This window comes from Dermochelys coriacea, chromosome 5 (assembly GCF_009764565.3).
Source record: "Dermochelys coriacea isolate rDerCor1 chromosome 5, rDerCor1.pri.v4, whole genome shotgun sequence".
Lineage (NCBI taxonomy): Eukaryota > Metazoa > Chordata > Testudines > Dermochelyidae > Dermochelys > Dermochelys coriacea.
The window spans coordinates 16,973,581-16,996,670 of NC_050072.1; the positions used below are offsets into that span (position 1 = coordinate 16,973,581).

The 23,090-nt window shown below is 44.7% G+C and overlaps 1 protein-coding gene across 3 annotated transcripts in view; it reads left to right on the forward strand.

Annotated features, from left to right (window-relative positions):
* The first annotated feature begins 3,080 nt into the window (after nucleotides 1-3,080).
* Nucleotides 3,081-23,090, forward strand: part of ME2 (malic enzyme 2) — a 45,599-nt gene continuing 25,589 nt past the window's right edge. Inside the window, exons 1-2 of one of the 3 annotated variants that reach the window (XM_038402587.2) lie at nucleotides 3,081-3,371; nucleotides 13,959-14,080. In XM_038402587.2, the coding sequence (XP_038258515.1) occupies nucleotides 13,973-14,080 (108 nt within the window). In that variant the 5' untranslated portion in view covers nucleotides 3,081-3,371; nucleotides 13,959-13,972. Of the gene's footprint in view, nucleotides 3,372-13,958; nucleotides 14,081-23,090 lie in introns of those variants that run through there. The other 2 variants (XM_043514982.1, XM_043514983.1) reach the window with 2 other exon arrangements.

The following is a 23,090-nucleotide window of genomic DNA, read 5'->3' on the forward strand; positions in this document are numbered from 1 at the left end:
TTCTGCCTCCCATTTAGCAGAGAGGTTTTCAAACTGTGGTGCATGCCTTCCTAGCGGGATGCACCCTACAGTTTGAAAACCATCGCCTCCTGCCAAGAGCTGGCAGATCAGAAGCTGGTGGGAGCCGACTGGCCCGCTCAGGCCCCTGGTTCTTTGTGCTGTGGCAGCCAGGGTGCTGGCTGGCTGGCTGGCAGCCCTCCCTGCCCTGCTCCCCAAGCGGCTGCCTCTGCATGGGGGGTGCTCCACAGGCAGGGCGGGCAACACAACTCTGAGCTGTGTCCCTGACACACTCTTGTCTCGCCCCTGAAGGAACCTGGCACTGGCCAGCGACATCCCCTGGAGCCATCTCCTGCCCATGGAACCTGGCTGCCATGAGATGCTCCCCCGCAATATTCATTCCCCTTGGGCACCTGCCTCTCAGCAGCGCGGTCACACCCTAGTCACCACCCTTGTCATTGCAACCAGGTCAGTCTCCCCACACTCCCTGCACGCAGAGTGGAACCGCTCCTTGTTCCCCTTGGCTGACCTGCTCCAGCCCCATGGCTGCCAGGCTTGTGGTCACACAGCCCAAGCTCTGAGCTCAGCCTCGCAAGCCGGTGCTCAGCCCAGCCCTCGGGAGCAGGTGGCTGCTGGCAGGGTGAACTTGCTCCTGCCAGCTCTGGAAACCAAGGCTGTGAAAAAAGAATGACCCCTGGGGTTACCATATTTCAAGTTCCCAAATAAAGGACATGATGGGGGAAGGGGGAGGAGGAGCTGCAGGGGGTATTTGAGTGGGTGCTGGAGGGGGTATTTGGAGGGCACTAGAGGGGGTACTCACAGCAGGGGTACCCACTGGAGGTGAGCTGCCAGTGCTAGGGGAGGAATGGGTTGGCTTAACAGGGGAGCCCCAGCTGCTGACGCTCTGAGGGGACACTACCTGCAGCTCCCGCTTCCCTCCCCACATTCCTCTATCCCCTTCTCTTTCCCATCCCCCTTCTCCACTGTCCTCTGCCTGTATCCCCCTCCCCCACATCCCTCTTCTCTTGCCCCATTCCCCTATCCCCTTCTTTCCCCCCTGCCCCTTCCCCCATATTCCTCACTCCCTTGCCCTGCCCCTCATGAGCACTCACCGTTAGGATGGTGGCCATATAGGGCACCCAGCACACATAGAAGGGAAAGCCAACCAGCTGCACTAGGATCCAGGAGGTGGCGGTCCTGACAGGAGAAGCAATTTTGTGCTACTCCCTCTGTTCTTGGCCCAGGTCTCTGTTATGTGTGTGGGGGCGGGGGAGCAACACCCCTTCACCTCCAGCCCAAACTACACCCATGGATTCCAGCCAATGCTGCTGGACCCAATCTTGCAGGGAGCACTGACGCTGCTGGGCCCAATCCTGCGCTTCCCCCCTTTTTTGCATCCCCACCGGCTCTGCACCCTGGGCAGCTGCCCCTCTTGCCCTGCCTTAGTTACAGCCCTGCTTCTGTCATTTGCCAACCCTTGTGTTTTTAATGTAGCTCGCTATTGTGCTATGCATTGTGATGTGCCCCAGCTCATTCATGCGTAATACAGTAGCATGCTAAATTCAAACAGAAGCAAGCAACAGAGAACAACCCCCAACTGAATCTCCAGCTTCTGTAATTTCTGGTCCCATTCTTCTCCTCACCTCTTCTTCCTCCCCCTGGGATAGATCTAATTTTGTTGGGCTCTGGGACCCTGGCCTGGCCACGATTAAGATTCACTTAGCAATAGGCTGTGTTTAATATGCTGTTTCTTGGAGGAACGTCTCCTGACCTGGAGCACCCACAGAGTCAGCACCTATGCCCCAAACAATGGCTTATGTCTAAAGCTATGATTTAGTCATGGGTATTTTTAATAAAAGTCATGGAAAGCTCACAGGCAATAAACAAAAATTCATGGCCTGTGACCTGTCCATGACCTTTACTATAAATACCTCTGACTAAATCTTAGCCAGGAGGCCCCAGGGAGCTCCTGCTCTGGGGGGCCTCTGGAGCCACCCCCACTGTCCAAGAGGCCAGCAGCACCAGCTGCTGCTGGGGTGGGCCCTGGAGCCAGCAGCTGGGGGCCGCCAAGCAGTGGCTGGTGTGGCTGCCCCCAGACCGCTGCTCAGGTGGTCCCTGGGGCCACTGCTCGGGAGGTCGCCAGGGCCACCGCACTAGCCGCTGCTCAGGAAGTCCCTGGGGCCAGCTGCCCACGGCTGCCTGAGCAGCGGCTGGTACAGCTGGCCCCCAGGCCGCTCCGGCAGCAGCCAGTGCAGCTAACTGCAGGACTGCCCAAGCGGCTGGCTGCGGGGATCGCTCCAGCAGCAGCCGGTTTTGCTGTCCTGTGGCCGCCTGAGCACCTGTGATCAGCCACACTGGCCGCTGCAGAAGTCACGGAGGCGTGGAAAGTCACAGAATCTGTGACTTCTGTGACAGACATGCAGCCTTACTTATGTCTAAAGCTGGCTTGGTTTGAATGAATCCAGAGAGGCTTCACACTCCTACCTCTCAAATTCCCCTTGTTTTAGTCCTGAAGTTCCCTACCTTCCATGCACTGTGGTGTCCTCACTTGTATCATCAAAAATTATTCCCATCAGAAACAAAGAACCCTGAAACTGAGAAAGCATTGTGTTTACTGATGGCGGGAATTCTACCTCGCTTTAAGTTCCCTGCATGAATAATGCAACTGTGTCCCTCTCTGCACCCCACATTTGGGCTTGTGCAGCTTGAGGGCAACGCACATGAGCCATAGCACAGCATGAAATATGGGTAACGCCCTCCCCCACCCCGTCCACTCGGTGCCTGGCCCCTCCACACCACCACCCCAGTCTCCAGCACCCCTTCAGACCCCACCCCACTCCATTTCCACCTGCCACCACCTCAGTCCCCCCAGCCACTCCATAATCACTCTCCCATCCTCACCCCTCTTCCGCCCCCCTCCCCTCTCTCTGCAACTAGCCCCATCAGCCTTCCCCCACCCTTGGCTGAGTTCTTCATGGACCCGGGCCTAACACATCTCCCTCCCCCGCCCCCCGTGTCCCTGCTCATCTCGCACGCTGATTGGCTGTCCTATTCGCCTTATTAGCATCTGCAGCAGCTGCTCCCTCAGCCCCACCTCCCTGCCGGTGGCGTCGGGAGCCGAGTAGTGGAGCGTCATCCATCCGCCGCCTCTCACTAGTTGAGTTGAATTGTCAGTCAGAGGGAACGCCCCGCCCTCTGGAGTGTCCCTCCCAGGCTCTGCCCTGCCTGTTTCATTCCGTGCACGGTACCGAGGGGGAAGCGTCTCTGGCGGAGGAGAGCAGCTGGCAGGTACAGAGACTGAGGCAGGTTCAAGTCCTGGGGCAGCATCACACAGAGGGCAGCAGCAGGAGGAAGAGGTAGCAGCTCCTGCCCTGGTAATTATTTTCCATTTCAATATTAAGAGCATTACAACTCTTTTAAGGTCCCATTTTGGGGCATTTTGTACAAGACTTTGTTTCCTGGTCATTTCCTTCCTGAATCTCTTCCTCCTTAGGAGCCTTGTTCTGGGGCATCCTGTCTGCTCCCTGATGTGTGTGGGGCACAGGTGAGAGCCACAGTGTTTGGTTCAGGCTGTGGTCAAGATTAAGCCTGGGTTGTTGTTGTTTATTACTGCAGTCACGGGATTCACAAATACCAGCATCATAGGCAGCACTTCTGAGGGAGCAGTTCTGTTATAATAAATCCTGCTTGTCTGCTTGCTCCGTCCTGTTATAATGGGAGCATCACTGCTAAACCTATAGGCCTTGTTCACATTGATGTAGGATGATGAGGGTTCTGTGTGTCTTGTTACTGCTAAACCATCCCTGCCTAAGGATGGCTTGCTCACAAGATGCCTCCGGAGAGCAAATTGGTTCTGCAATTAGATTGCACTGAAAGTTATTTCCCCTTTAGGGAGAGTTCCGTTCCTCCTGCTCACAATGGCTTTGTTCTTGCTCCACTTCCTGCAAACTACTCCATTCAAATGCTGCCTCTTGAAATTAAACCGCTTGCAGTCTTCTGTATATCTTGCTGGTGTCGAATATTCTCTCTGCTCAGCCAGGAAGGGAGTGTGTCCCCCAGACAGGCGGGTTCCTTGTGAACAACTTAATCTTCTTATGAAAGGAAGCAAGATGTATGTTGTTAACACAGTAAAATGGGTTGGTTATTCATGTGTTCTTTTTTCCAAATAGCAAAAGTGAGAATGAAAATGACAAGCTAATGAGTTGCAAGACTTTTTGCTGATGTAAATAGAAACCTCTTGAGACAGGCCACTGTGAGAACACACAGGGCTTAGATACTGTTGCAATATCTGAAGCCCTGTCCCTGAGCTGACAGTTTGTGTGCTGACATTGAACCTGGAGTGAATTTTTATGGCAGAGCCATAAAGCCTTGAAAGTAAAAGTTCATAATGAGTGGAAATGCTGATGCAGACTTTGAGTAGGAAATGTTAGGCCGGTTGATATTTTTAGAACTAGCTTCTGCAAGCCTCGGTTTGACCTGTTGTTGTCTATCTGGTAAAGGAAATGTCAGTGATGATTTGAAATGCCATTGTTGCATTCCTGTTAGATTTCATCTTATTATTACACTGTACGTTTAGATGCTTGAGAAAAACTGAGAAAGTCAAGTAATAGCATTAACCAGTAGTCAGTTAAAGGAAACTCTACTGCATTTAAGATATGGATGAAGCTATGGTAGAAGAACTATTCTTTGTCCCAGAAAAATGTTACCATTGTGACAATTGAATATCTGCTTTGTTGATGTGTGTATGTACATATGTGCAGTGGTGAGCTGGAGCTAGTTCACACTGGTTCGCTAGAACCAGTTGTTAAATTTAGAAGCCCTTTTAGAACCTAAGGCGCTGCTTTTGATGTGATCAGTGGGGGGAGCGGCCACTCTCCCTGCTCCCCCCCAGCTACGCTCCCCCGCCCCTAGGAGCCAGAGGGACCTGCCGGATGCTTCCTGGGAGCTGCCTCACCCTACTTTTTGCAGTGAAACCATGCTGGTTCTTCTGGGTTAAGGCCCTTCACGCTTGAAGGAAGCTTCATGAGCAGTTCACCATCCACAATCCTTGTGAGAATTCTTCAGACTAGGGCACCAATTCTTCACACGCTTATGCAAGTGCTTAACTTTCCTACCATGAGTCTTCCCATTGAAATCAGTGGAGCTACTCGTGGTAATAGAGTTAAGCACATGCCTTTAGAGGATTGAGCCCTAAAACAGCACCTTCCACAAAATAGCGCTGGGCAAGGCTGCTTTAGAACCTAATAAGATCATTGTATTAAGAACTCCAGAACAGTAACTGCCAGGTCAGTTACTCTATTAAAGACTTTTCTCACATTCTGTTGTGAGATAAGAGCTTTTATGAGCCTTTTGATATCGTTAGATATAGGCTTTCTCTACACTAGCACTTTTGTCGGTCAGGAGTATGGAAAAAACCATCCCCTTGACCAACATATTTTTCAATGACAAAAGCACTGGTGTGGACAGCACTATGCTGGTGGGAGACGCTCTCCCGCTGACATAGCTACCGCCATAGCCAATTCCATGGGTGCTCCGGGGCTGGAACATCCACAGAAATAAATAGTGGGTGCTTAGCACCCACCAGCCACAGCTGTTTGGCGGTGCCCCTACTGAGCTAATCTGGGAGGGATTTGAGGGAGAGCAGTGAGTGGCGGGCGGGGGCCTCAAGGGGGTGGGGCTGGGGCGGGAAGAGGTGGAATGAGGGCAAGGCCTCACCTTCCGGAGCAGGGGTTGAGCACCCTCAGGGAAAACTAGAAGTCAATGCATATGACTGGCCAGTCATTGTGGGTGGTTTAGTTATGCCGGCAGGAGAGCTCTCTCTGCTCAGCATAGAGCAGCTGTATGGGAGACCTTACATTACTCACATCGGACAACTGTGCCGATGTAAGGACTGTAGTGTAGTCATAGCCTTATAATCTAGTACTTCTTTCTATTTGGACTGTGAGAACTCTAGTTTGTATCGAATGTCACAAGAAGTTAAGTCTATATGCATCCTGCAATTTTTTTTTTAATTGAACTGGTGGCATTTCCTGAGCTGAATGTCTCAAACTGTGTAGGTCAGAGGCATGTTCTCCGCATAAATACTTTAGATTGAGTGTTTCTCCTCCCTTGTTGGAGGCTACACTATTGGATTGATTTGGCCATGCAATGATGAGGGAAAAAGAGGTCTAAAATTCACCTGTGTCTCAGGTGGCTTGTTTACTATTGCTGTTTGAGACAGTCGGCATTTGCGAATGCATGTATAATGCTTTCTAATTCCATAGTACCTTATTTCATCTGAGAATCTCAAGGCACTTTACAGATGTCAGTTAAAATTGTGTTGTAACTCCTGTGACAGGTACCTAAATATCCCCATTCTGTAGTTGGGGAAACTGAGGCACACAACATTGATATGACTAGCCCAGTATCAGAGTGAATCAGTGGCAGAATATGGAATAGGATCCAGAACACCTGACTCCCAAATATGAACTCTGGGCTCTCTTATACATACACGTATGTAATTTAAGGCCACCCTTAAGTCAAATGGAAATTGCCCCATATCTCACACTCAGCAAAGCACTTTCCTCCAAGTGAAGTAGCCCTGATGGAATCTGCTAGGTGGAGGGAAGTTTTTTTTGTTTGTTTTTTGTTTTTTCTTTTTAAAAGACCTCTAAAGGGAAGTGCATTCAGACCTGGAACTCGCCCAATTTCAGAATTGTAGTCTGCTTTATGTCCGTTAAAATGATGACTTGTGTGTGTGTGCGTGTGAGAGAGAGAGAGAGAGAGTCATACTTGGGAAGATCAGCCATGTTTAATTAACAAAATACCCCAAACCTCCATGCCTGTGCCATGATTAGGGCCCTTTGTTTTCAGTTCTTACTTTATTTAATTTTTCCTGGGAATTTATCAGTGTTTATTACCACAACAACAAAAATGGGTGAAAATCCGTGCAAAAAAAATTAATAGTCTTTTCTGGGTAAATATCGGGGTTTATTTTGGTGGCTGGAAAGACAGGGGAAAGGTATTCCGTAGATTAATGCTTTGAATTCCATTCATCAATGTGGTTTATTGCAGAACTAAAAACAGAACTCAAAACACTGTGCCACCTCTGAGTTTAAGAAAACAATACACCTCTAATCTCCAAATAAAACTTTTCATTTGAATAAACAGTTTAGTGTTGTAGACTTGGAACTATTAGCCTACGAATATTAACATTTAATAATTGGTCCACACCATTTGCAGTGCATATGCTCAACTTCATCCTTTTCTTGTTTTTTTTTTTTTAAACTTTAGAATATTTTCTTGTCCTCTGAAACGTATTCTGATACAGATTTTCATTTTCTTCCCATTTTGGTGTGTAAAATCTTTAAACTGTTATCTGCTGTCAGCTTTCAATGTGTACGTGATGGGCCTGAGATTCATCAGTACGTTCAGATGCACACGCCCTTCAGAGCTTGTGTGCGGTTTTTTTTTTTGTGTGCCTGTTTGTTTATTGTGTGTATCTTCTAGACTAATACATAGCCTTACTTCAACAGGCAGCTTTGCATATACATTACACAGACTAATGTATTATCGTAATATATATATATCTCATGCAATGTATTGTATTTTCCTAATGAAACAAGTTTATTTTTTTATAAATTTGAATGATACAAATGTTGGGTGACATTCCACACAAAGATGGACTACAAGCCGTCAGGAACAGTATCCCCGATACTGTCACGGCTAATCTGGTGGCAGAACTTTGTGACTTTGTCCTGACCCATAACTATTTCACATTTGGTGACAATGTATACCTTCAAATCAGCGGCACTGCGATGGGTACCCGCATGGCCCCACAGTATGCCAACATTTTTATGGCTGACTTAGAACAACGCTTCCTCAGCTCTCGTCCCCTAATGCCCCTACTCTACTTGCGCTACATTGATGACATCTTCATCATCTGGACCCATGGAAAAGAAGCTCTTGAGGAATTCCACCAGGATTTCAACAATTTCCATCCCACCATCAACCTCAGCCTGGACCAGTCCACACAAGAGATCCACTTCCTGGACACTACGGTGCTAATAAGCGATGGTCACATAAACACCACCCTATATCGGAAACCTACTGACCGCTATTCCTACCTACATGCCTCTAGCTTTCATCCAGATCATACCACTCGATCCATTGTCTACAGCCAAGCGCTACGATATAACCGCATTTGCTCCAACCCCTCAGACAGAGACAAACACCTACAAGATCTCTATCATGCATTCCTACAACTACAATACCCACCTGCTGAAGTGAAGAAACAGATTGACAGAGCCAGAAGAGTACCCAGAAGTCACCTACTACAGGACAGGCCCAAGAAAGAAAACAACAGAACGCCACTAGCCATCACCTTCAGCCCCCAACTAAAACCTCTCCAACGCATCATCAAGGATCTACAACCTATCCTGAAGGACGAGCCATCGCTCTCTCAGATCTTGGGAGACAGACCAGTCCTTGCTTACAGACAGCCCCCCAATCTGAAGCAAATACTCACCAGCAACCACACACCACACAACAGAACCACTAACCCAGGAATCTATCCTTGCAACAAAGCCCGTTGCCAACTCTGTCCACATATCTATTCAGGGGATACCATCATAGGGCCTAATCACATCAGCCACACTATCAGAGGCTCGTTCACCTGCGCATCTACCAATGTGATATATGCCATCATGTGCCAGCAATGCCCCTCTGCCATGTACATTGGCCAAACTGGACAGTCTCTACGTAAAAGAATGAATGGACACAAATCAGATGTCAAGAATTATAACATTCAAAAACCAGTTGGAGAACACTTCAATCTCTCTGGTCACTCGATCACAGACCTAAGAGTGGCTATCCTTCAACAAAAAAGCTTCAAAAACAGACTCCAACGAGAGACTGCTGAATTGGAATTAATTTGCAAACTGGATACAATTAACTTAGGCTTGAATAGAGACTGGGAATGGATGAGTCATTACACAAAGTAAAACTATTTCCCCATGGTATTTCTCCCTCCCACCCCACCCCCCACTGTTCCTCTGATATTCTTGTTAACTGCTGGAATTAGCCTACCTGCTTGTCACCATGAAAGGTTTTCCTCCTTCTTCCCCCCCCCCCCCCCCCCCGCTGTTGGTGATGGCTTATCTTAAGTGATCACTCTCCTTACAGTGTGTATGATAAACCCATTGTTTCATGTTCTCTGTGTGTGTGTATATAAATCTCTCCTCTGTTTTTTCCACCAAATGCATCCGATGAAGTGAGCTGTAGCTCACGAAAGCTTATGCTCTAATAAATTTGTTAGTCTCTAAGGTGCCACAAGTACTCCTTTTCTTTTTGCGAATACAGACTAACCCGGCTGCTACTCTGAAAAATGTTGGGTGAAAATCAGAAAAAAAATGAATAATACTTTTTGTAAAACCCAGGAATTTTTCAGTAAAAATTGGGTTAAACTGAAAACAAAAGGGCTTAGCCATGATTCAGGACTGTACAGAGTCACAAAACAATTGTTACTGCTGTATGTGACAACGCTGGCTGGGCCAAAGGTGGTACTATGTAATAAACATTTTGTTTTCCTAGAAACTCAGGAAGCTTAGCGAGGCCTGTGCAATCCTTTAAATTAAGAGTTTCACCCGATATTTAAAATAAATGTTTATTATTGATTCTAGTTATTGATAAGTGCATTCTTTATATTAAAGGAAAATTGTACTAATTTGCTATCCCAGCACTCTGACATTTTGTATAGGAAGAAATACTTGAAATATTATTTTTATGATCAATTGTCATTGAAACTGAGGGATGGCTGCAAAGCCTTTGAACATGAATTGCAACTCTGCTGAAACATATTACTAAGTATTAAAGCTGTAATTCGTGACCCAGATAAGCTTCAATGTTAATTGAAGCAGACTGCGTTAATTGGCTCTGTGAACTACATGATTCAATTGGGAATGTAATTGTACCTATAAAAGTATAATGAATATTTTTCCCTAAAAGCAGCCTTTGAAATTTAACAAATCCATAATTGTACTAACAAAAACATTTGCTTTTAGATAAGTGCACTTGTATAATACTAATAATTAGTTTGAACTGGCCAGATGCCTCCTGATAAGATACTCCACTGCAGAAAACGGTCATCCAATATGCTGAAAAATGTAGACGCAGTTAAACAGTGACACAGAATGTAAGCAATATTGTGCTAAAAATTACTGGCTATATTGAATCAAATCTGGTTGTATAACACAGTTCTGCTTAGGGCTGTTGCTTACAGTACTATCAGTTACTGAAAGTAAAAGCGGAGGGGAGTCTAGTTTTGATTATGCTGACAGATTTTAGATGGTGTTTTAGTCCTCTTTCAGTTCCTGTGTTCTCTCTTCTTATCCCTGTTCAGAACTGCACCTCTGCTTACATCTCTGCTTTCACTTCCTTTTTTATATATATATATATATATATTTTTTTTTTTTCTCACAATTGACTTCCCTCCTTTTTCTGGTTGTCTTATGTAGCAAAACATCACCACCTCAACTCAGATCCCTCTTTAAAAACACTCTTCTACAAACCCTTCCAGCACCCACTTACAAACTATCTAAAAGGTATTAGCACTGCCTTGCGATTGTTCTTCGTCTGAACAGCTGTTGTTCTGCAAATACAAATTGTAATTTTATAGAGGCTCAATCCTGCAGTTTCTCAGTTGGAGGATCTGCCCCACGGGCCCATTTGTCTTACTAAACTTTTATAAAGCAGTAAAAAACTGTGGCTCTCATTTATATTTTTAAAAAATTAAGGTTAAGTTTTGCCTTTAAGTGTGTCTGTATCTCCCACTGAAGTCAAAGAGTTTTGTGGAGCAAGATTTAGGCCTTTATTTTAAAATTCAAAGGTCCATGTGAGCTGGAAATGAATTGAAGAGAATGGAACAAGGGAGGTCAGTTCAGGGGAATGATAAGAGAGAGAGGATGAAATAGAAATGAATAAGTAATAGATCTGGGGAAGGAGAGTCCAGGACAAAAAAAAACCCGACTAATACATTTTATTGGGATATACAGTACCTGGAATTAAACCTCCTGCATCCAAAAGAGGAAATGGAGTACTGTTTTGTTCATAAGTGCTCATTTGTTGCAGTGAGGTGATTTGAATTCAGTTACAGGAAAAAGGTTGGGTTTGGCTTAATTATAGTTCCTTGTTTAAGATATTTAGTACTGACAAATTGAAACCAGCCTCAGAGAATGCTGATGTATATTAAATGTTACTTTTGCATTGCTATCTCAAATAATTTTGGCTTCAAATAGATAGAGCATTTAATTTGAAATTGCATAATAAAGGCAAACAAGTGGCTAGAATTTAAACTGTACTCAAAATTGAATTTGCCGTGCCCAAATGATGACAGTTTGTAGCATGAATTTAATTTTGTTTTATCAGACCCTGTTCTTTACGAAGTTATTTTTGTCAGCACTGCTGATTAATTCTGACAGGCCAGCTGTGTTCAGTCCACCACCACCTAGAGAGGAATTGCTCTGTTTAAAAGCAGCATTTGTTTTTAATACTAACAAGACTTCCATTACCCTGTCTACAAACACTAAATGAATGTACTTTACAACAAACCCACTGCATGTATGTGCTTCAAATCACACTTCCTTAAAGTGAAAGGCATATAGATACAAACAAAGGAGCAGTGATTGAGAAACAGAGTACAGTTGCAGTGTAAATAGAGGTAGCGTTCTGCTACCGTAGAATCTCAGAGTTATTGGGGATGGAGGTTGTTTGTCACTCTGAAATGTTCGTAACTCTGAACAAAACGTTATGGTTCTTTCAAAAGTTTACAGCTGAGCATTGACTTAATACAGCTTTGAAACTTAACCGTGCAGAAGAAAAGTGCTGCTTTTAACCATCTTAATTTAAATTAAACAAGAACAAATCCCTTGTCAAATCTTTTTTTTTTTAAACTTTCCCTTAATTTTTTAGTAGTTTACATTTAATACAGAACTGTACTGTATTTGCCTTTTTTTTTTCTTTTTTCTTGGTCTCTGCTGCTGCCTGATTGTGTACTTCCGGTTCCAAGTAAGGTGTGTGGTTGACCAGTCAGTTGGTACTTCTGGTGTTTGTAACTCTACTTTGTGAGCAATGCAGAAATGCAAATATTTGGGGGGCAGAGAAGGAGATAATTTTCCTAAGCATTTTGTTAGATACTTTTGAACGGTTTTCAAGGAAATTGTTATCAGATTATACTTTATGGTATTTTCCTTTCATCATATAGTGTTTAACAGCTGATTAGATAATTTAAGACATAACTTGAATATTTGTAGCAGAAGTTATGTTTGATTAAGATTGTGTTGTTCCCTAATGTAATTTGTGGTCTACCTATAAATCACTTTATAAAACCAAACCATGTAGCATTTCACTATTCAAAAATGGCTTGCACTCCTATTGATAGTTTTGAATTTGTTACTAGGTAAGGGCTCCCTGTGCAACTTATTATTCAGTTAGTTTTGATCTTGTGAGCATATTATTGCTCGCTTGAACAAATGTGTGTGCCTTATGAAAGCAAATGTGTGTGCATGTGAAAGCTAACACAGTTCTGTATTTGACTGGGAAAGCCTGGCTTTGTTGTAACACAGGAGCAAAGCGTTAAAATATAACAAAAATCTGCTACCTCTGGCCCTTTACTGTGAAGTTCTGAGGATTATCAACACTGCATCCTTCATCTGTAAGCTCTTTAGACTGTGTCTTTGTGTGTATTTGTACAGTTCCTGGCACAGTGGGCCACAACCCTATTTTGGGCCTCTGGGGTTACAATTATTATTAAACATTTATATTATGGTGGTATTTAGAGGCCTATCAGGCCAAGACCTGTACAAACGTGTAAGTGGTATTTGTACAAATGTGTAAGTGGTAGTCCCTGCCCCAAAGATCTTGCAATGTAACCACAATCCAAATAATAATAATTGAACCGAATGGGATCTGAGGACATTCAGTACTTCATAGGATTAGGCTCTAGGTTTGTAAGGTAACACTAACAGGATCTTACAAGGAGGCTCTGGAAAATTACACCCTGCAGAAATGCATACCCACCAGTTGTCCCAGCAGAGCTCCATTTTTAAGGGCTGAAATAAGAGTCTAGAGGTGGAAGAGATGTGTTAGTTTATCTTGTTTATTGCCTATTTTACATGTACTAGTTTTTCCTCTACTCTAGTTTTAAATGTGCTAAGTAACAGGGTTTCCATTACTTCCCTTAGGAGACTATTGCACAGGCCAATATATTTTCTCTGTCAGGAAATTTTTCCTGACATTCAGCCTATATTGTCCTTTTCTATACTATCCTATATAATTCTCTCCTCCTTGGTGTTTACACTGGTGGCAAGTTCATTGGTTGCCATTAAAAGGTAAATATTGGCCAGCAGCAGTTTTCTGTTCTAAGTACAGGGTGCAAATATCAGGTAATTTGTGGCTCATGCTGACTGAATACAGTCCCCTGTACAATAATAAATGTACCAGTTTTCCAACGTTCTGTCGACTCAGGGTATGTCTACGTTGCTCACTAAGCTTGGGCTCTGACTCAAGTCTAAGCCCAAGCATCGCTTCTGTCCCCACGCAAATCAGTCTGACTTGGGTCAGCAAGTACTCAGGATCCGGGTCTTAGGATCCTGATAGGGGGTGGGTCAGAACCCAAGTCCCACTGAGACTCGGGTCCAAGCCATTTTGCCATGTGCATGCAGCTCAAGTCACAGACCCAAGTCAGAAGGTCTACATAGTACACAATGGACACGTCGGCATAGTTGTGAGGACCCCGTTCTACAGAAATATTCTCCACTTTCTTCTTCCTGGCTGCCACAAAATATTATTGGTTATAAGCCTAGGACTCCCCAGGCTAGCACTATCTGATGTGTATTGGTTTCTCCCTCTCACGTTAACAGGCATAGAAATGTGAACATGTGGTTAAGTATTTTTATGTTTGATTTATTTCATTTCCTTTTTCTCAGGTGAACTATAAGAAATGCTCTCCCGATTAAGAGTAGTTGCCACTCCCTGTGCATTGGCATGTCGCACCATGCACACAAAAGAAAAAGGCAAGCCGTTGATGTTAAACCCAAGAACAAATAAGGTTAGTAGCGTGCATTTATCAAACATCTGATCTTCAGCTAGTAACAGTCCTGTGGATCTTGTTCTGGGATTGAAAATTATACTGATGTGAGCTCAGGGATTTATTCTGTTCAGTCCTGGATCAGTGCCACAAAAGATATACAAGACTGAGGATTCAGTGGCAATTTAAAGTTTAATATCTTAGAGCTATGATATCAGGGCTAGCAATAAAGACTTTCTGCCATTATCACTTCTACAAATCCCTGATTTCCAATGGCATAACTAGGGCCCTACCAAATTCACAGCCATGAACATTTGGACCGTGAACCATGAAATTTGGTCTTTTGTGTGCTTTTACTCTATACTATATAGATTTCACAGGGAAGACCAGCATTTCTCAAACTGGGCAGCCTGACCCAAAAGCGACTTGCAGGGGATCACAAGGTTATTTTAGAGGGGTTGCAGTATTGCCACCCTTCTGTGCTGCCTTCAGATCTGGGCAGCTGGAGAGCGGCGGCTGTTAGCTGGGCACCCAACAGCAGCGCAGAAGTAAGGGTGGCAATACCATACCATGCCAGCCTTACTTTTGCACTGCTACTGGCGGCGACTCTGCCTTCAGAGCTGGGTGCCCGGCTAACAGCCGCCACTCTCCAGTTGCCCAGCTCTGAAGGCAGTGCCGCCGCCAGCAGCAGTGCAGAAGTAAGGGTAGCAGTATCGCAACGTCTCCTACAATATCCTTGCAACCCCCCCACCACCACACACACAACTCCTTTGTGGGTCAGGACCTCTAAAATTGCAACACTGTGAAATTTCAGATTTAAATACTTGAACTCATGAAATTTACGATTTTTAAAATCCTATGATCATGAAATTGACCAAAATGGACTGTGAATTTGGTAGGACCTTAAGCATAACATAGTAATTTATATTTCCATCCCCCGTCATGAACTAAAAATCCCATCTTTCTGATTACCCTCTTGCTTTTGTCGAGTTTAATTCCAACTTGGCTTTAGTATTTCAAGAAACACTAAAGCTCAAGATCAATATTTTTATATCCGTGATACCAGCTTTGAATCCCACTTTTCAAGTGGTAGAAAGTATTAACCTCTAACTCTAAGTCCTCTTAGCTGTCCGAGGGCTGGAACTAAGCCATCTCAGTGTGAAATACCCCTATGAAGAGGGCCAGCAAAAGATCTTCACGCAACTTAGAAACTGGTTTTAAGTGGAACTTCAGTTGTACATCGACATTGTGTTGGCCCTCTGCATTGGGGACAGCTTTCACCCTAAGAAAACAGCCTCTTAACTGCAGAAGGAGATATTCAAGGGCAGCTGCAATTCATGGGGACAATGAAACTCTCAAGAGTTAAGATAGGGGTAATGGGAGCTGAAGACAGGCTTTTTTGGCAGCTGGTCCAAGGCTATGAACTCCCTTCTGTAAGAGACGAGGAAGATCACAACCCTGATTGGTTTGGAGGAAAATATAACACCTGTCTCTTTGTTGTATCCTATCCATAATAGGAGAAAAAAATCCATTACTCTTCTGCTCCTGGGATAGTGGAGAAAAGAATAGTGAGATGTAAAGAGTGACTTCTAACTACCCTTGAAAGGAGGGGGAGAAGACAAAACATATGTCTTTGTTCAGACTACTTACGTGGATTTATATAATTTGATAGGGTGCTCAGATACCACAGGGATGAGTGCTGTACAAACACCTCAACAGATAGAGATCTCTAGCGCTTTGAAACTTAGTGCCTGCTAAAATCATGTAGAAAGTGGAGTGTGACGAGAATTATGTGAAAAAGAAAAGGAGTACTTGTGGCACCTTAGAGACTAACAAATTTATTTGAGCATAAGCTTTCGTGAGCTACAGCTCACTTGAAAGCTTATGCTCAAATAAATTTCAGTCTCTAAGGTGCCACAAGTACTCCTTTTCTTTTTTGTGAATACAGACTAACATGGCTGCTACTCTGAAATTGAGAATTATGTGATTTGTCAAGGTACAAAGTCTTGTGACTTCTCTGAGCTAAGAGTTCTTGGCAGACCAGTGGAAATTATTTCAAAGCCCTCAAGCTTTTCCAAGCACTGGTTGTGCACCAGTGGTCAGAAAGGAAAACAATATATGCTTGCTTATGGCAGTATCTTCTACATTTTATTTTTGAAGGATCTAGTTTTATGATAAATGGAGCAAAATGTAATATTTGAAGAGTAGAAATTTTGTTGTTGCACTTAATTCACAGTATCAATTTTGATTCAGACAAATGACAATGAAATAAAGAGCCTTCTAGTCTACGAGGAGTCTGTTATCCTCTGGCATCTGTTTGAGTGGTTCTATGAAACAACTAGGTGATACCATTTGTCTGTTAGGCAACAAGTAGCAATACTAAATGGGGTCCCTTGTTCAGCAGCTCAGCAGAAAAATTAATGTCTGACTGGGGATGGAAATTGATTTACCCTTGCAATTGTAGACTGTCTTGCTGTATTGGAGATGAGACCAATGACTGGGGTGGTGTGAGGAAAAATTGCACTGCTGCACCTGATGTATGGATAAATAACAGACTTCAGTATCCATTGTTGTGAACCTGCTGAGATTGTCGTCTCATTGTAGGATCTTTTGTTGGCAGGTCTAGTTGTGTTGCAGTATCATTCACTTATGTTACTTAATATTTTTGTCTCTCTTACCACTTGGGACCCATAATAATGTGTACTAAATGCCATATTAAAAGCTGTAAGATGCCAGCTGACTAAATTTTCAGACCCAGATCCCAACCCCACACCTTTTGTGACCGTTAAACTTCCCACCCCATAACTCCTCTACCTGCTTCACTGCTTGGTAAACACAAGAATTTAATTGCTCTGACCTTTTTGCCCATGAACTGGTTCCCATGGGTGCCGAATGCATAAATTAATTGAATTTGTTTGTTTCAAAAGACCAGCTTTCAAGTTCTATTGTTAGGGCAGCCCAGGAAAGGTGAAAAGCTAGATAGGTAATGTCCTTGTCACTTCAACCAAATGATTGCAGAACATACTGTAACTGCATGAACCTATCTTTACATTCTTCCATGACTTCGCAAAGCTGCTCTATGACAAGGACTCCAATTACTATGACTTAACTTTAAAGGCCTTTTGTTATGTCAGCGTTAACTGCTGTGTAAAAATAAGTAAGCTTGTTTGCTGCTTGGAATATAGTTAACCAAATACATTTGTTTCAGAGTAGCAGCCGTGTTAGTCTGTATTCACAAAAAGAAAAGGAGTACTTGTGGCACCTTAGAGACTAACAAATTTATTAGAGCATAAGCTTTCGTGAGCTACAGCTCACTTCATGCATCCGATGAAGTGAGCTGTAGCTCACGAAAGCTTATGCTCTAATAAATTTGTTAGTCTCTAAGGTGCCACAAGTACTCCTTTTCTTTTTGCAAATACATTTGTTTACTGTAGTCAACTATAAAGGTTGTTACAGTATTCACTTTTTGTATTGTGGTTGTGCCTACCAGCATCAGTCATGGACCAGGGCCTCATTATGCCAAAAAGATGCTCTCTGCCCCAAAGAGTTTACAATCTAAGTATATGTGAAGAGGCAACAGATAGATACAGACCAAGAGATCAGGGAGGACAAGGAAAATAATTGTTTAGCAGGTGGATTGACTATTCCTGAGATTAAAAACATACTCTACGTCTAACTTTTAAAGATGGCCTCACTTGTGTTGAGGTTTATTATCTGTTCTTGAAGGACCTAAATGTGAAGAGGAGTTAAACTATAAAATCTGCAACTTATTCTCCTTTTCTGATTGAGAAGGTGTTAGACATGTCAAAAATTTATGTAGGCTTTAGTCTTACAGCTCATTTACCTTAGTTCAGTCATCCACCTCAAAGCTGCTGAATTTTTTGTAACCGTGATACCTTTGAGTGTTTCAGGAGAAAATAAAACCAACTAAGATTGTTCAATTATAAAACCAACAGTTTAACAAAATATCTCCAATTGTCGTTTAGTGACAATGCACAGTCTAGATCAGGGGTTCGCACAACAAATTTTTTGGTGTCTCAGAGTGCAGCCACCAACTCTCGCTGGTGGCCTTATTGACACTTTTTCCTAAAATAGTTGATTAACTTTAAGAAAAATAAATATGACATATACACATCCACATCATTGTAATTTATGTAGGGTTTTTTTGTAGACTCGATAATAAAAATTTGAAAAGTAATATTTGTATGTTTGTTAATATCAATCACTTTTCACAGGACACTTAGTAGCTATCTGGAAGGCTGTGAAAAGTGATACTTGCATGTTTGTTAATGTCACTTTTCTCAGCAAGTCCCAGGAATGATGGAGGGGTGGATGTGGAGCCAGGAAGGCAGTTGGGTCCAGGGGCAATGGGGAGGAGGGCATGGATGTGGGGCCAAGAGAGAGGAGGGTGGGTGGTGAGCCCCGCAGCTGCGCAGTTGGAGCTGGGGGTTGGTGCCCGCTGCTGTGCGGTGGGGGGGCGGTCAGTGCCTGTGGCCAGAGACTGGAGCTGGGGGCAGGAGCTGCACGGCTGGGGAGGGTGTCAGTGCCCGTGCCCGGAGCAGGGGGTTGAAGCCCAGGGCCAGAGCCCGCCACCATGGGGCCAGAGCCCAGAGCTAGGTGATGGAGCGTGGGGCCACATGGTCGGATCCAGAGGTTGCTGCCCTCCGCCATGGGGCTGAAGCCAGCACCTGTTGCTGCACACCTGGGGTAGGTGCACGCCCGGGGCCAGGGATTGGTGCCTGCTGCCACGCGCCCAGAGCCAGTTGGCAGGACTGGGAGTCAGAGCACATAGCTGGGGGTCGGTGCCCAGGGCCAGCGGCCGGTACTGGGGGTCGGTGCCCAGGACCGGTGCCGTGTGGCTGGCACTGTGTGGCCAGAGACGGGGATTGGAGCCTGCCGCTGCATGGCCAGGAGTTGGATCCTGAACTGAAGCCCCATGGCCAGAGCTGGGGGGTCAGCACCCAAAACCTGCAGCTGGAGCCGGGTGTTGTCACCTGAAGTCCCATGACTGGAGCCCGGCTGCGCGCAGCCAGGCTCCCTAAGTCCCACTGCTGGAGCTTGCCTCCCAACCACCTCAGGACTGAAGCCCGAGCCTCATCCACCTTAAGCCCAGGTAGAGAACTCCTGCAGCATTGTGCCCCACCTGTCTCCAATGGCTGTGCAGAGCTGCATATCCAGAAGGAACAGGAAGGGATGGGGAGGGGGCAATGCTTCCCCCCTCCCCCCCCCGTCACCTCTCAGGAAGCTGTCATGGCCACAGAGAAACCCCCTGGTGGCCACATTTGAGAAACATTGGTCTAGATCAGGGGTGGGCAAACTTTTTGGCCCGAGGGCCACATCTGGGTATGGAAATTGAATGCTCATGAAATTGGGGGTTGGAGTGCAGGAGAGGGTGAGGGCTCCAGCTGGGGTTGTGAGCTCTGGTGTGGGCCAGAAATGAGAAGTTCAGGATGCAGGAGGGGGCTCTGGGCTGGGGCAGCGGGTTGGGGTGTGTGGGAAGGGTGGGGACTCTAGCTGGGGGTACAGGCTCTGGGGTAGGGTTGGGGATGAGGGGTTGGGGTACAGGAGGGTGCTCTGTGCTGGGACTGAGGAGTTCAGAGGGTAGATGGGGGATCAGGGCTGGGGTTAGGGTGCGAGAGGGTTTCAGGAATGCAGGCTCTGGGTGGCGCTTACCTCAAGCAGCTCCCAGAAGCAGTGACATGTCCCTCCCTGGCTCTTGCATGGAGGCATGGCCAGGGGGTTCCGCATGCTGCCCCATCCACAGTCGCTGCCCTTGCAGCTTCCATTGACCATGGTTCCCGGCCAACGGGAGCTGCGGGGGCGACACTTGGGGCGAGGGCAACATGCGGAGCCCCCTGGCTGCCCCTATGCTTAGGAGCTGGAGTGGGGACATGCCTCTGCTTCCAGGAGCCATGCGGAGCCACAGCACATGTGGAGCGGGGCAAGCCCCGGACCCCACTCCACAGCAAGAGCTCAAGGGCCGGATTAAAATGTCTGAAGGGTGGATGTGGCCCCCAGACTGTAGTTCGCCCACCCTGGTCTAGATGAAATGGTAGGTGAACAATTACAATCCATCATGTGACTAGTGACTTCAGCATTGCCAAATCAGCGTATGCTTGGAAATAAGTTCTAAAGGATCCAGACGGCTCGGGATCAGTGATGGTATGCAGAGACATCAGCATGGAAATGACTGGTTCATATTCAGCCTAGATCATTAATGAGTGAGGTTATCGCCTGCTATCTGATGTCTGTTTGGTGGCCTTTGTGAAATAGATCTGTGATTTCCACCTAGTTCCAAACAAACAGAGGATTAAATAGAACAGTTGGCATCCTTGCTGCAGGTCTCACCAAAGAGGTTAGGTATTGGGCACAGAGACCAAATTAACTAGTAGCCTCACGTCAGGGTGTGAGATATGTTGATGGGAAATTCTGGGAAGCTTATGCTAATGTTGTCTGTGTTTGATATCTCCTGTGACATCGTGTTGTCAATCCAGCACCTTCCACAAGCACTACATTAAGTGAAAAATATGGGGAAAGGAAGGAAACCACAGGAAAAACGTATTTCCTGTGCTGTATTTAAGTGACCAGTCAACTATGATTATAAAGGTTATAAAGGTTATGTGAGACATAAAATAGGCATTTCATTCATAGAATATCAGGGTTGGAAGGGACCCCAGAAGGTCATCTAGTCCAACCCCCTGCTCAAAGCAGGACCAAGTCCCAGTTAAATCATCCTAGCCAGGGCTTTGTCAAGCCTGACCTTAAAAACCTCTAAGGAAGGAGATTCTACCACCTCCCTAGGTAACGCATTCCAGTGTTTCACCACCCTCTTAGTGAAAAAGTTTTTCCTAATATCCAATCTAAACCTCCCCCATTGCAACTTGAGACCATTACTCCTCGTTCTGTCATCTGCTACCATTGATGTGGGTGAACCTTGTTAATTTGCACTGATGACTGAAAACTTGTTGTAGAACAGTGAACTTTGTGAATTAGCAAGTAAACAACCAAGCACAATTAAAACAAATAATACCTAGCTCTTCTATAGCTCTTTGCATCCATAGATCTCAAAACACTTCAGAATCTTTAATGGATTTATCCTTATAGCATCCCTGTAAGGTAGGAACTGCTATTACCTGCATTTTATAGATGGGGAACTGAGGAACAGATCACACACACAATACACAAATACACTATCCAGAGCAAAATGTACTTTAGTCATCTGTTTTGACAAGTGTAGCTGAGTTTTTTATTTTTAATTAGATTACTTTACAATATACTCATGTGCTGCAACATTTTATGGAAGTGGTTTAATACTAAAATGAGAGCTCACTGTTGTGTTCTGCTATTAAATCTAAGGGGGCTTTTTTTTTTTTTTTTTTTTTTTGGAAGAATTTAAAGGTTTGGAAAATGAGAGTTAATGAACCTCTGGTGCATACTGTATTTGTATACCGCATCTGTATTACAGAAACTTTAAATGAATTATAATTAAGAATAATCATTTATATTAGTTTTGCAAAATGGTCATGAGTATTTATCAGCTCTGGTCCAAAATACATTCACCCAACCCCCACAACTGCTAATAATTTTAAAAGCCATCAATATATTCTCACATATCAATTTCCTCCATTTTCTCCATCAAAAACCACCAAGCCTTCTTACCTAATGGTGTTAGAAGAATCAGTCCTGCAGAATTCTGCTCACCTGGTCACCTTCACTTAAGCGGATGAATGCAATGTTATCAGGCTGATTTTGTGCAGCACCATACAGTTAGCATAGTAGTTGTCAGCTCGGAGGGTCAGAGTAAGAACAAACTCCTGTGCCAAAGAGTTTATGGGTGAAAGCACAGTACAGAATGCATCGACATGCCTATGGCTTCACTAGAAGGGTGTCGGCATGAGAACAAAGTGCTGCTTTTGATTCTGAATCAGTATGTTGTAATGATAGATAGAAGCGTAGTTAATAGTTGTCGACTACCCTTTAGGTGGTGGTATCTCACACTGTCCTGGGTGATTGCCAGTGCACAGGAAGTGATAATCTCTGCCCTGAGTATACAGTCTAAAAAGAACACCTCTCCTTTCTTGATCTCTAACTGGAAAGAGGATTAGGACACTAATCTAGGTGAAAGTCAGGGCAGAGAGCAACAGAGAAGGATACCTGGAGCAGGAGAAGAGAAGCTGGGGTCAAGTTTAAAAAAAAAAAAAAAAAAGTGACCACTGGGGCCTAGTGCTCCATCATGCTGAGCACCTTTTCAGAGCTGCTTAGGCCCCTTGGCTCCTATTGAAGTCATTGTGAATGGAGAGTGATCATCACCTCCGAGGATATAAGCAGCATGCTGCCCAATCAGCAGGGAGGAGAGGGTGAGAATAGGAAAAGAAGGGGAAGGGTAGTCAAAAAGCATACTGTATGAGAGAAAACAATTGAAGGCAGGTCCCTGGAGGATCTTGATAGTGCTGTCCTAGATTAGGTATGGTCACCTCCTCATTTTTGCAGGCAGGGGAAGAGGAGGAGTAGTGAATAGAGTGGACATAAGTGCAGCAGGAGAAATAGCCAAAATATTTCATCGTTGGCTTCAGGGATTGACCAATAATTAAGCTGCAGCTCAGTGTGAAGACTTGAGTTGTCCAGATATACAGTGTGGGAAACTGTATTGCCATTTAAAAAAAATTCCAACATGTTAACACTGCAGCTGCTCAAGCAACACTGAACTTCTAAGATGTCTGTAGACTGGGGGGGGGGGGGGAAGAAGCAAGTATGTCACATAAACGAGGGTGGGTAGCTATTAATAAAATATATCAAAGAAGCCTTGAGCTTTTTATTAAGGAACCAGAAGACTTGTGGTCACAAGGGGGAATTAAGAGAATGTCATGCCTAAGTATTTATGGTCTCAGTGGTAATTGTTTTAAGGGACCTAACCAAGAACTTTGACAGAGATAATGTACTTTTCACTGGTGGGACAGTTCCGTATGGTTAAGGATAAAATGTTAGCATGGACTATCATGGCACACAGCTAAAGGTACGCATGGCCCCACAA